This window comes from Peromyscus leucopus, chromosome 4 (assembly GCF_004664715.2).
Source record: "Peromyscus leucopus breed LL Stock chromosome 4, UCI_PerLeu_2.1, whole genome shotgun sequence".
NCBI classification, from domain to species: Eukaryota; Metazoa; Chordata; class Mammalia; order Rodentia; family Cricetidae; genus Peromyscus; species Peromyscus leucopus.
Window position 1 is genome coordinate 145,565,370 of NC_051066.1, and position 13,689 is coordinate 145,579,058.

At 47.7% G+C, this 13,689-nt stretch overlaps 1 protein-coding gene across 1 annotated transcript in view; it reads right to left on the reverse strand.

The window, feature by feature from the left end:
• Positions 1-2,170: 2,170 nt before the first annotated feature.
• Positions 2,171-13,689, reverse strand: part of Dido1 (death inducer-obliterator 1) — a 47,265-nt gene continuing 35,746 nt past the window's right edge. Inside the window, 2 exon segments of the mRNA XM_037205465.1 lie at positions 2,171-4,946; positions 4,949-6,805. Of these exon segments, the coding sequence (XP_037061360.1) occupies positions 3,556-4,946; positions 4,949-6,805 (3,248 nt within the window). The 3' untranslated portion in view covers positions 2,171-3,555.

Consider the following 13,689-nt stretch of genomic DNA (forward strand, 5'->3'; position numbering starts at 1 on the left):
TCCTACCACACTTAGGCTCACAAGTGCTGGGATTATAGATAACACCACACCACACCCGGTGAGCTTGTACCCTATTAACTTTTCCTGGGAAGATATGAACATGTCTATTCACTCCAGATAGGACACTTCTGACACAACAAAGAAACAGTTCCACCGAAGTCCAACCTTGTCAACTAAGGAGTTTCCAAGCCTACTTGGAGCATGAGTGACTCCAAAGCAGCCGCATCACTGCCGAGTCTCGCATTGTAGATGGTGACCTCATGGAAGCTACATCATGGAGTCCTACCTTCAGTTAACTTTCTACTTCCTATTTACTCTAGCATTACTCAAGACCACTTGTAGCTGGGGGAGAGCAGGGATTATCAGCACTATTACCATGAACCTGACTATCCTTGTATGATGTCCTGTTTAACTGCTATGACTACCAGGCCAAGCTGATCTGTACTCTAAGATGGTATAATGTTATGCCCAAAGGAAAAAGTAGATACAAACCTTTCAAACAATCCAAAAAATGCAACAGTACTGTTTTTGAGGCAAGGTCTCACTGTGCAACCTGGCCTTAAACTCAGAGATCTGCCTGCCTATGAAGGATGTGCCACCACGCCCTCCTGTAAACAAGAGTTTTGGTGAATGTGTGATGCCTTTGGGAATCATCCAGTTTACTAACAAGTAAAAAAAAACAAAACAAAAAACCCAATAAATGTATTCTACTTAAAAGATAAAATTAAATATGGATCTGAAATGTCTCCCACAAGTTCAAATGTTTGAATACTTGGTCCTCAGTTGGTGGTGCTGTTCTGGGAGCTAATAAAACCTTTAAAATAGGGGAACTAGATGGATGACACCAGCCACCAAGTGGGGGAGGGTGGCTTTGAGGGTTACAGCCCAGCTGTGCTTCAGGTCCTGAGCAATGCTTCTTAATTTACTAAGATGTGAAAAAGACATGTCACAAGCTCCCACTGTCAACAACAGTGCACCAGTCTCTGTAATGGACTATTAAGCATTCTGTCACAACAATGAGAAAGGCAAATATGTAAGGGTATACCAAGCATTACTAGCTGTCTGCTAGATGTAAAATTATGGCTGGATTCTACCCCCAACTTTTGCTGAGCCATACAGATGTGTGCTGCTGCAGGGAGCAGGTGTGAGGTCCAGTACTTACCAGCTACTTTCCCAGTGGTTGCTGCCCTTGGTATGACTGTAGAGATCTGCCTTCTCTGCTCTACAGGTCATAGAGCCGGGCCAAAGCCAGTGTCTACTGCTTTCCCTAGGACACAGGTACTATTGCTTGCTTGTTACTGGACTTGGTAATGCATGTCTTGGCTGCTGTTGCCAGGGCTCTAGAATGGTCAGAGGGCGCCACTGTACACTGGGGGCCCTAACAGCTCTTTTCATTTCCTCTTAATCTGCCTTGTCAGGTGTGTATTAACCCTGCAATCGGTGTCAGAGTTTTGGGGTGAACACAAGTGACATAATGCAGTCACAGTACACATGTAGGATCAAGTTAAAATGGGAGCTGGGGTGATGGTACTGAGGCTGAAGGAGGACTGCTGTGAACTTGAGGCTATATTGAGGGGATATCTCAAAACAAAAAGGTGATGTGGCTTTCAGAGGCTTTTTTGGTGAGGGAGTTACTGTCAGCCTCCAAGCCCCAGCAAACACTTCACCAGCTGGGTCCAGGTCAGGATCTTCCTGCCAAGTTCTTGCTGCACTGGGTACCTATTGGAGATATAGCAGCTGGATTTAGGTCCAAGTCTTACCAGCAGGTGGCAGTCAAGGGCAGGGCCACATGCAAGCAACCTGGGCCATCAACTCCACCAGAGTAGTTGCTCCACAACCAGCTTTGTGAGCAAAAAAAGAAAAGCCTTTTCCTTTTAAAAAGCTAGCAGTGAAAGGCTGGACTCTACCCCCGACACCTGTGCATTCCAGAGCCACTGCTTCCTACTCCAGCACAGGTTGCCTTCAGTAACACCCCCAGGCTTCCTGCAATCCCATACACATGCAGTCAGGGCTCTGCATAGGTTACCAGCCAGCACATTGCTCTCTGGATCCTGACACCACACAGCAGGCAACATCCAGTACAGGGACGAGGGTTGCTAGTTGGGAGCAGGATACTTCTGCCTGCACCTGTGACAACCAGGGTCCAAGGCTGAGTCAAGAGAGAGACGAGAACTCTGTAGATATTTATTCTACTTCAAGTAACAAAACCTATGAAGTCCTGTGTTTAAATGGACAGTGATATAACACTCTGCAATACAAAATACAATGTACAGAAATTTCTATGAAGTAAACCTAAAGAAACACACTTGATTTTTATGCTTGTGCATTTAAGTTAGAAAATTTTACTTTATATGTTAAAAAAACCCTTCACATCTTATTAGATGTTGAAACTGACATTTTCGTGTAATTTTAACCTACTGACATTTGGTTTATAATAGCAAATATCCCAAATTGCTATTTTTCCATGTCATATCAACTTAAAAATTTGTGCTATAAAGTGAAAAAAAAAATCTGTAGTGATGTACAATGAAATAAGACTCCAAAGAACAAACGAAGCTCTCTAATTCTCTATCTGAAAAAGTAAGTTTATGAAAATATAAAAGGAACTATCAAACATATTTGCACAGTCAAATCAGTTAGCCGATCTTCTCAGCATCTTCAGAGGGGCTTGAGGGCAGCAGCAGAGCAGCCTTTCACGAAGCAGTCTGTCTCACCATCCTCCTCCTTTCTTCCAGATGTGGTACAAACGTTGCCCTGTCCCAGGGAGAAGCTTCCAAACCCATCCTGTCTGGGGTCTGTGACTCTGCAGAGAGCCACTCTGCAGAGAGGACAGCACTGGGCAAAGCTTTTCGGATTGACTCCTGTCTCTTCCCTCTTAAGCTACTCTGAACAGCTTTGCTTCTTTCTTTAGGCTGATAAATTTGAACATTTAAAAATAAATTGTTATTTGAAATGTAACAATTTCCACTAGGATGGATTACTTCTAATTATGTTCTGAAAAAACTTTTAAAGTGATGCACTGTGGGGAACCAGGCCTGGAAGACTGTTCTGCCACAGTAGCAAGCACACCCCCAGCTCACCCCTCAACAGTGCTTTCTTTCCAGGACAGCACTGAGCCCCTGACAGGTCTGGGTATCTGGAAGCAGAGATGGCAGCACAGGAAAGCTAGCTCTACAGTCCACTGAAATTCCCTTAAAACTTACACCAGTCAAGTTATTGGAAAAGATAACTTTATAATCTGAAAAAAAGCAATATGCTTTTGTAGATACTTTCCCATTTCTGTAATTTTAAATGGAAATATTAAGTTATTAAAAAAAAAAACATCAGAATTGTAAAGTTGGGAAATTTTGTAACAAACCATTATACACAAAATTACAGTAATTCCTGAAGTCCAGAATATTATATCCTGCATCTAAGTTCATAGCTATTTCAAAAACTCTTTGCTCAACACATTTTATGCACTTGGCTTTTAAAGGGGTCTTTGCCAGGCTGAGCCTATATTAACAATAGCTGACACGAGGTCTTTGTCCTCACCAGCCCTGAGTGCAATGGCCTCTAGGCCTGGGCTGTGGCAGGGCCCCCATCAGAGGTCCTGGCCTCAGACTTCAGGTCCCGAGGGCTCTCTCTGCTCTTGCTGCGGTCCTTCCGGTCCCGGCCTCGGTCCCGGTCCCTGTCTCGGGCTCTCTCACGGTCCCTGTCTCGGTCTCTGCTCCGGGACCTGTCTCGGTCTCGCCGCCTTTCCCGGTCTCGGTCGCGATTCCTGCTTCTCTCGCGGTTCCGGTCCCACTCCTTAGCCCGGTCGGTGTCTCGCTCCCTGTCCCTGTTGGAGATCCTATCCCTGCCTTTGTCCCACTCCCGATGCCGGTCCCACTCCCGGCTCCTCTCCCAGTCTCTTTCTCGACTCCAGTTTCTGCCTCTCTCTCGCTCTCGCCTCCGATCCTCAAATGCCCGGCCCTGCCGATTCTCCAACCCTGGAGCTTCAGGCTCATCCAGAGGCTTTTCCTTAGGTCCTGCTTCAAACCGCTCCCTCTGTCTCCCTTCAAAAGCCGGGTTCCTATACTCATGGCCTTTGCCTTCTCGGAACTCTGATGTGGCCCACTGCCCGTCAGCCTCAGGGCCCTGCCCAGGCCCAGCACTGGAAGGCAGGGTTGTGGCTGGGCCTGCCTCATCCCATCGGTCCTTCCTATGCTGAGGAGGGTGGCTTGGTAGCTCCAGCAGAGGCCGAGGGGGAGGCTTCACAGGCTGTGAAGATGGGCCTTGAAAGTGAAATCGAGAAGATGGCTGTTCATTTTTCTCAGCAAAGGGTGCAGGCCCCCTTGGTCCTCCATATGGCAGGGGTGCCGGTGCCCTCTGACCTGCAAACCGTGGCGGTGAGCTCACCCTCTGCTCTTCGAACTGCTGGGGCTGAACACCCCGGGGGCCAGGCATGAAACCTGGTGCTTGGCCCCTTGGCCCTTCAAATTGGCCAGGGTGAGGGCCCCGGGAAGTTTCGAACTGACTAGGATGGGGCCCACGTGGGCCCACAAAATGGCCAGGAGGTGGTCCTCTCTGGCCTCCAAACTGAGATGGTGGAGGTCCTCCACGGGGCCCTTTCATCTGACTCAGCAGTGGCCGTCTCTGGCCTCCAAACTGGAAGGGTGCCCTGTTCCCCATGAACTGGGCCTGATCTGGTCCTTCACACTGAGCAGGGGCACCTGTCATCTCGTTGTATGGAGTGTCCTGGAATTCCCTCTTCTCCCCATGTGGATCCTTGCGTTCTTCAAATTGAGCGGGTGCCCCTCCTCTGGGTCCACCAAGATAAGAAGGTGAGAGTCCCCTGTTGTCCCCATAGGGAGGTGGCCCATGTTGCCCAGAGAATAAGGAAGGGATTGGTGGCTTCTGGACCCCAAATCTGGCAGGTGGAGGGCCTCTTGGTCCATCATTGTTAGGAACAATAGTCTCTTCTGAAATGGAGGGACTGGCCCCCTAGGTCCTGGGAAACTAGGGCCATGATGTCCTGACATCCCAAAATTGCGTGGTAAAGGTTCACGCTGGCCAGGAAACTGGGGCTGAGGGCCTCCTCCCCTCTGCCCAGGTTGGGGGAATGGAGTAGTGCCCTCACCAGGCCTGAGCTGTGGCTCTCTGCTGTCCTCAGTATCAGCTACTGGGCTACCACTCCTCCCAGCAGACTGAGCACCCCGAGGGTCCTCGTACTGGGATGAGCCAAGAGATGTTTCCTTAGACAGAAACACGGGCCCTGAAAAAGGCTCCCTACCCCCAGAACTAAAATTCTGTGCTTCAGGTTGCAAAGGGAAGCTTGGTGGAAAGGTGGTGCTAGGGGGTGTGGGCAGCAGCACTCTGCGGGGTGCAGCTGGCCTGGCTGTGCCATCACCAGCAGTAGAAAAGTGGCTGCTGTCCAGGGGCAATGAGACAGGGTTACCAGGGTGCTCGCACTTCTGGATATCATGTTCAGGTCTCAACACAGCATTTTCACCCGTAGCCCAGGGATTAGCCACTGACTCCTTGGCCTCGGAAGTCAGCCCAGGGCCCTGGACTGCTGCAGTCCCAGCAGCAGGAGTCTCCCTGGCAGGCAGGGTGCCTTGTGAGCCAGGTGTGCTTCCTGTGGAGGCCCTGGGAAGAGGTTCATTCTCCATGTTCTCGGCAGCCAGCCTCCTGGCCTGCCTCGGATCCCTACTCTGTCTCGAGTCTAAGTTGTGGTTGGCGCCCAGGGCTCCATGACTTGGGTCAGGGGCCTGCTGTTCCTGAGAGAACAGGTCTGTCTTAGCCAGGGAAGACTTGGGAGGTGGTGACATCAATGCATCTGACACAGAGAAGTGTGCCATGGAGACACCAACAGCAGCCCTCTGCTGCCTAAGGGCTTCTTCTTGCTCCTCCAGCTGCCTCTTTTGCTCTTCAATCTGCTTATTTAGCTCTTCTAACATTTTCTGTTGCTCCACTAGAGAGGCATTAGTGGCATCAGTGGTAAAGTCAGCAGGCCTCTCCGTGGAGCTGACTTTCACACACATCCGATTGGGCAGGTCATCAATGGTCACTTTAGCTTCTTCTAAGATGGTCTCATCTTCTGGATCATAGGCCACCTCTTCCTTCTCGGCTGTCTCAGGGACATTTTCCACGTCCTGGTGCCTCCCTGGCTCTGTAAGCAGCATATGAAAGGCCCGCTCAGGGTTGTACTCCTCTTCTGGGTCATAGGGCCTGTCATCCTCCTCCTCTTCCTCCACAGCCTTGTCCTTTGAGAACTGACCGAACTGTTGGACAATTGGATCCAACAAAGGAGCTGCTGACATGGCATCCTCCCCCTTGGCCTTGGAATCCTGATGTGGAGACAGGGTAGACGCAGCAGATTCTTTGGTGGAGGGTTCAAATGATTTCTTTTTCCCAAACAGAGTCTGCAGGATGTGCTCCAGAGGCGAAGCTGTTTTTGAAGTGGCAGAAGTGACAGGGGAAGCTGTAGTGGTGACCACTGCGGATGTGGTGGGTGCTGTGACAGTGCTGGTGGAGCCCGGCTTGAGGGATGACAGTATTTTCAGTACTGGGGGTTCAGGAAGAGGAGGAGGGGGTGGAGGAGAACCAGGGGGTGTAGTGCTGCTGGCAGCTGTGTCTGCAGCGTGCAGCTGGTACTTGGGAGGCTTCTTCTCAGATGGCAAAGCTGTAGTCACTTTGGGATAGACTGAAGTTTCTACTTCTTCCTGTTGGACTCGGGTCCGCTTTTCATCTGTCTTGTCTAACTCTCCAGCACTTGAAGGACGTTTGACTTTCTGACATATTACTAACCCAAGAATTATATTTGGACGTGGTGATTCAAGACCTGGAAAACAAAATATTTTGACAAATTTTAGAATCTAAGCCTAGCTTTCACCCTTCAGAGGTGATGAGGAACTTTCACTGATGGGGAACTTCAATAGGCAGAGGAAGAAATTCTGTGATAAAATAAAATCCCAAGTTTAAGAAGCTTATTGTAGAAGGCCAAGGGATTGGAGTCTTTGAATGTATCAGCATACCCACCTAGAAGTTTGAAAGGGACCCATGACAGATTAACACCTGATCAGAAACCACAAAACAAGAACTCAAGTCACGAGCAAACTGATCCCACATTAGAATTTATGCTATGTCTTTCCAGTTGCTAAAATGCCAAAGCTATAGAAGAGGTGAGAGAGACAGGCGGCTGCTGGAACATCTGACTGGCAGGGTTGGCAAACTATGTTTTTCTGAGACAGGGTTCTGTGTAGCCCTGGCTGTCCTGGAACTCATTCTGTAGACCAGACTGGCCTTGAACTCACAGAGATCTACCTGTTCTTGCCTCCTGAGGGCAATGTTTTAAAACTCTCAGCCAGGTGGTGCTGGCCCACTTTAGTCCCAGCACTTGGGAGGCAGAGGCAGGAGGATCTCTGGGAGTTCGAGGCCAGCCTGGTCTACAGAGCAAGATCCAGGACAGGGACCAAAACTACACAGAGAAACCCTGTCTGGAAATCCAACAGCAGCAGCAAAGTCTCAGCTATGCTCTCCCACTCGCCCCACTGCGCATCAGGAGACAGCAGCCCCCTTTCAGTTTTAACATAGGAGTTGCATATGTTAACTATACTAAGCTAGCAAATAGTTAGGGACCAATTAAAATCAAGCTATAATGACCAATGACAGTGAATTTAGTGTTTGGTGTCAGAATTATAGTAATGAGAAAACAAAGCTCAATATAAAACAAAATTCATTGGACATTCATATATCAGATTTCTCCTGAGCTGTGAATGAATGGTAGGCACAGTGCATTTGCAAATGATGGTAAAGAACATACCCCAGGGAGGAAGCACTAGGGAGATTCAGGGCACATTGCTTTTAAATGCAAGGACCTCTCTAAAACAGTGTGGCAAACAGTCTCAGGAATGCCAGTTTTCCAGTGCTGCTTCCCACTCGTCAGGGTGTGGAACAAAGCAAGAATGAAAAGTCCAGATCACAAAACTTGTGACTTGGAGGAGGAGGAACGACAGAGCGTCAAGAGTACAAACGTGGAATGAAACAAGCTGTCAATCTGACCATACTACTCAACCGACTGTCATAAAAATACATTCATATAATTTGTATGCAATTAAATCACTATCAAAGATTTTTTTACTTGTATTTCAAGCTACTGTAATTACTGTATTTCAAGCAATTGTAAACAATTGCTTTTAGACACTGTAATGTAGTTAGTTCTAAGGGTGTTACAATTCCTAAATTCCAGTGAGGCTTAGCACAGAATGGGGAACAGAGGTGACAGACTGGGCCAGCCCTTGAGAGCTGGCTACCCAGCCCCCACACCTAGCCCTCCTTCCTCCTCCTAGGAATCTGTGAGCCAGCCTACTGCTTCCTGGAGGGATGTACAAAAACTGAGATAGGGCTGTAATTGCCTAGTGTATCAAAGACAGAGCTAGGCAGTAGAAAAACAAAACAAACAAACAAAACAACCCGGAGAGCAGGCAGATCCTACTGAACACTCAGGATATGTGGAAGACAAGTTCTTTTTCTAAGGAGAAACTAAGGGAATTTTAAACTTAAAACAGGAGTTGCTATTGCTTCCTGGATATTATACGGCTTGTTAAGATCTATAGTTTGGACTAATTGTTAAAACAGATTTTTTTTTTTTTTTTAAGCCTTTCTGGGCAAATCTGTAGGAAATGGCCAGAGCTTGCAAGTTTGAGTTATGAAAACTTTCTGGAACATTTGGGCCTCAGGCTGAAGTTTTATTGGACAGCTCTCTCTGTAAGCCAGGCCTTTTCTAGAATCTGACACTAGGAGGCTGGCTGGGGGTGTGAGGTTGTGGGTTGTGGAGGAACATGGTGCTAAGGGATGGAGGCCCTGGTATGAGGGGGCAGGGTAGGCAGCTTAATGTGGACCACTAGTCCTCCAGAGGGGGCTATATTGCCTCATTCCAGGAAGGACTTCCAGACCACCCAAGTGCAGGTGATGGGCCCTCCACTGCAACCAAGACTCATAACGGGGTCCAGGGTATTCATTAGAATTAATGTGTCCCACCACAGAATGCTCCAGCAACCATAGTAAGCTGGTAGTTGTGTTAGTGTTTATGCTGGTTTTGAGCACAGCAGGCTGCCTAGAATGGCATCTTACCAGCAGCTGTTTCTAATCACCTGGCCATCCTGTGTGCATACTGCAGGGCTCCACAGACTGGTCCAATTTCTGGCTAACCTCCCCAGAATGCACAGCCCTGTTCTGAAACAACCCTTACTGCCTACCTCCTATATACCTACAACTACATAAAGACCCACAAGGAATGGTGACTCATATGTATTATCTGCTCAGGAGTCTGAGGGCAGGAAGATCTTCATGAGTTCAAGGTCAACTTAGACTATATGGCGACTTCCAGGTCAGCCTGGGCCAAAACCAAACAAACAAACAAAAAAAGAACAAAACCCAAACCCAAATGTAGCTAGCCCCCTGGAAGCAGCAGCATCTTGTGAACAATCAAATTCAATATCCATCTTGGGCCTTGGAAGTGTCTTCACTGAGGAGGGGCATGTCCCAAAGTTAATGATGCTGCTTCATTGTGTATGCAAGGTATGCTATATAACAGGAAATGTTAATGAAGGTCAAAAGCCCCAAGCCCCTGTCTCTACCCCACACCTCCTGGAGGGGCAGTGGAGATCCAGGTTTCTTGGGGTCCAATTTCCAGGCTTGCTGCATTTCGTCAGCCATCAGGTAAAGAGTTCAGCTCCCCGGAGTGTGGGATGTATGACCTGAGAAGCAATGGTCACCCCAGCTGCAGTGCAGATGGGGTCCACAAGAGCCAGCACTAGACAGGATGGAAGTCACTTACTCATCACCCTTTGGGGCTCTTATGAGGTCGTCAATTCACACAACTACACAAAACAAGCACTGGGAGACTGAAATACTAGATCCAGTTAAAGTGTGCTGTCCAACTAGAAGGGATACATTGTTTAATGTGTATGAAAGCAAGCCCTGTAAGTTCGACATCTGTCCTCGTTTTCAAGGTGCAAATGTCTTTCTGGCCTTTGGACTCAGTGGTATCAGACAGGAAGGGAAACCAGACAAGGGTACACCTAAAGAAGTGTGCTAGTTAATCTCTCGGGACCTGTATCTAGACGTGTTAGCAAGAGTCTGAAGATGTGGCTGAAGACAACCACCTGCTTCTACAGACAGTGGGAGGTGGTACTGTGACCTGTGTGCATGTTAGCGTTCCCGTTTATTAACAGAATCACCCCAAAGTAGACTCCCACTGACCTCATACCTATTTAATTGACACCTCTATTCCCAAATCTAACAGTATGTTCAACATGTTCAGGATGAGAACCTTTTTATGGTTTGAATCTGACAAAACAAAATGTGCACACCTGCTGGATCAAACACTGTGTATGACTTGGACACACTTGGCAATGAGGGGAACTGTATACTTCCCAGCCCACCTAGCACACACACACTCACTCACGTCCTCCCTCCTTGACTGACCCCGTGCATGCTTGGGGTAACCAGGGCGCTGTCCATCTTCTTCCAGGTGCCCAAGTACAAAGGACACCATGGAGCATGCCAGTCTGCATGCCCTCTGCTGTGCACCACTTGGCAGGATACTGGGAGCCCTTGTACTACCAGAAGAGAGTTATGCTGGCTTACAAGGAGCAGAGGCAGGCCTAGGGCAAGTGGCCCTAGCTACCACATGGTTCCAAGTCAAACAAACAATGACCAGTTTCCATGACATATTTTTATTGATTTAGATAGACAAAGTAGTACATTCCATTCAATACTGTATTTGACTTTGATTACAGTTTCTGTGCAAAGCTTTGATACATACACAAGAAAACTGGAGTGCTTACCTGCTAATATTTCAAAGCATAAAACTTTCCAGCTAATAGAACTGTTTAAACACAAAGACACTGGAGTGTAACACTTCCTGAGGAATGTGTTCTATATGTAAAGGCATGCCCTTTCCCTCAGAGCCACTGAGGGTGATTTGGGGAGGAGACTGACTGCATGCTGAATGAACTGGGGAGTCCAACAGGCACTGACTGACACCAAACAAAGTGCCCTTGGTTTTCTCCAGCCTGGCAGTGGGCCCTGATGAATATGAGGTGGATACATGGGTTTCAGACTCAGTGTTGTCAGGGCCAGGTAGAACGCAAGAGTTCCCTGTAACTAAACTAGTCTCACTCCCTTGACTAAGGCCATAAGTCATCTGAGAACCTGTTGGTTGCTTTAAGATAGCATCTAAACTAGTGTGGAGAAGATGGACAGCAGAGTCAGAGGGACCTAGGTTTTTTAGCTGTCCTTTGAAATAATCAAAAGGTATAAACTAGGTATAAACATCAGTGTCTGACACACTAAGACCAGACAGCATTTTTGTAGAAAACCATTAAAAAGCACAAGGACTCTAGAGTCATGAAGAAACCCAGCGGCTCTGGATGTACTGACTGGATCTGTAAATCACATATGCTAGGCCAAGAACCAAATGCTGGCTGTAAGTGTTCTGAAGGTGTGGCCCAAGTACTTTTGAGGTCTCGTCATCCTTCAAAGTAAGAAAGAAGCCAATGTCTGAAAATCTTTGGCTCTGAGTTCAGTTGGAGAGGACCACCTGTGGTTCCATGTGTAGAAAATGGGGTACATAGACAAGTGGGTCACTTTCCTGCAAGGCCATCTCTACTCCTATCATGATCTTCTGCACACACACTACATGGGGCTGACTCTACCTGGTCATGAGGACATTTCCTGCTATGAGGACAGTGCTGTACCATTCACAGTCAAGGCGGAGTCTTTGGATTGAGAGAAAGGCTTTGGGTATGCAGACCCAAGCCCCAGTAATTTCCTAGGTATGTGACGCCCAGCTTGCTGGGTAGCTGGTACTGAGACGGGGCCATTGGCCGGCTGAGGGGACAGAGCTACTACCTATAGATGGCCCAAGGTGTCCAGAGCTTCTGGGAAGATGCTATAAGGACAGGGAAAAACAAGCCAGGAACAAGGCTCCAGCCCAGCCTTACATACATATAGCACACACAAGCATAAGCATAAACACACACACACACACACACACACACACACACACACACACACACACACACCCTACACCTAGAAAATGCCAAGTCAAGCCATCAGTACATAAGGCAGGTCCAGCCACAAGCCTGGCCTAGGCCAAGGCTGTTTGCACTGACAGTGTGCAAATACCACACACATGTAATTGTGGCAATGGTATCATTAAAAACTGTATGTCAGTCCTTAAGTTAAAAAAAAATCTTTTGAAGTTTACAGGTAGTATTTCATTACTTTTCTAAATTGTTATTTTAGCAAGACACATTTATGATGTACTGTGAATGGAACCTGCCTATCTTTTGAGCGCGCCCTTCAGTGTCATGGCCTCAACAAGTGTGCCCCTCTACTTGGCCAGTGGTCAGTGTCCATCTCTTAGTGGGATGCAATATGCCAACCCCCAACCCCTGTCATCTTGGAAGCACAGTGTGGCCTTGCCCTGTCCCAGCTGGCTATTCTACAACCCTGAACCCAGATGACTGTGCAGCCACAACCGATAGTGCCATTCCTCTGGCAGTTTCCTCCTGGCCCTGGCCACTGGGAACCTCATCCAAGATCTAGTTGGTTAAGGGTCCCATGTACCCCAACGCCCACGTACTCTGCAAGCTCCATGTACTCCCAACAGTCTGTTCTCATCTGGCAATGCTGAGATGGAGATGGGGTAGAGAGAATATAAAGGGTGAAGTATGCTTTTGTTTTTACGTAAACTGGAGGTAAGAGATCTAACTCACACTTCTGCAATAAATGGTGTACTTTTCCACCTGAGGAGGGTGTCCAGGGGCAATACCTACCCTCACTACAAACACCACCTGTGGACACTAACTCCTACCCTCCAGCTGAGACACATCTAAGCAACCGGCCGCTCTTCACACAGGTGCCAAGGGTCAGCAGCTTCTGGATCTTCACTTCCAGGAGAACTGGATACCTCTTTCCCCATGGTCATGGAATATGCTGGCCAGAGCTCTTCACATGGCTGTCATCGAACACTTCCAGGGCACTTTCTGCCACCCACAGTGGCAGTTTTTTTTTTTTTTTTAATCCCCAATATGGCTTCACAGAACACACTTTGCTTTTGAAATGTGCTGGGCACTAAAATCACCTATTGCATCGTGCCCATTATCATTTAACCCCTGAATTATGACACCAACCAATACCTTAATGTACACATATTTTGAAATTGCAGGCACAGGAAAACCATGCCATGAACTAGGAACAAGCTGTAGTTAGCAGAGGGCTGTGCTTGGGCAATGGGCTTGGGCCTTCAGCATCCCAGCAAGTTTAGGTGTAGTGCAAGTGGTGTGGATAAAGGGCTTGGGCATGCATCAGCTACCTCTATGACAATATTTAAAGAATATTTAGCACATGTCAAACCCAGTGGCTTTTAGGTTAAGACTAATCCTCTGGGGACATAATGACCAAAGAGACCAATTTAGGAACCTAGTGCAAATTCCCTAATTGAAGCCATGAAAACTCCTTGAAGGCACTTAGCAGAGCTGGACATCACTGGACCAGACCCCTCTGTGTCATCTGAACCCCCGTTTGTGTTTCTGTATAGGTAGGTAATCTGTTAAGCAATGCTTCATAGGAAAGAGCAAATCTAGATAGTTTGAAAAGATAAAAGAAATTACTACAGTATGTGCAGTGACTGAAAAGCAGTCATTTTGAGATGCT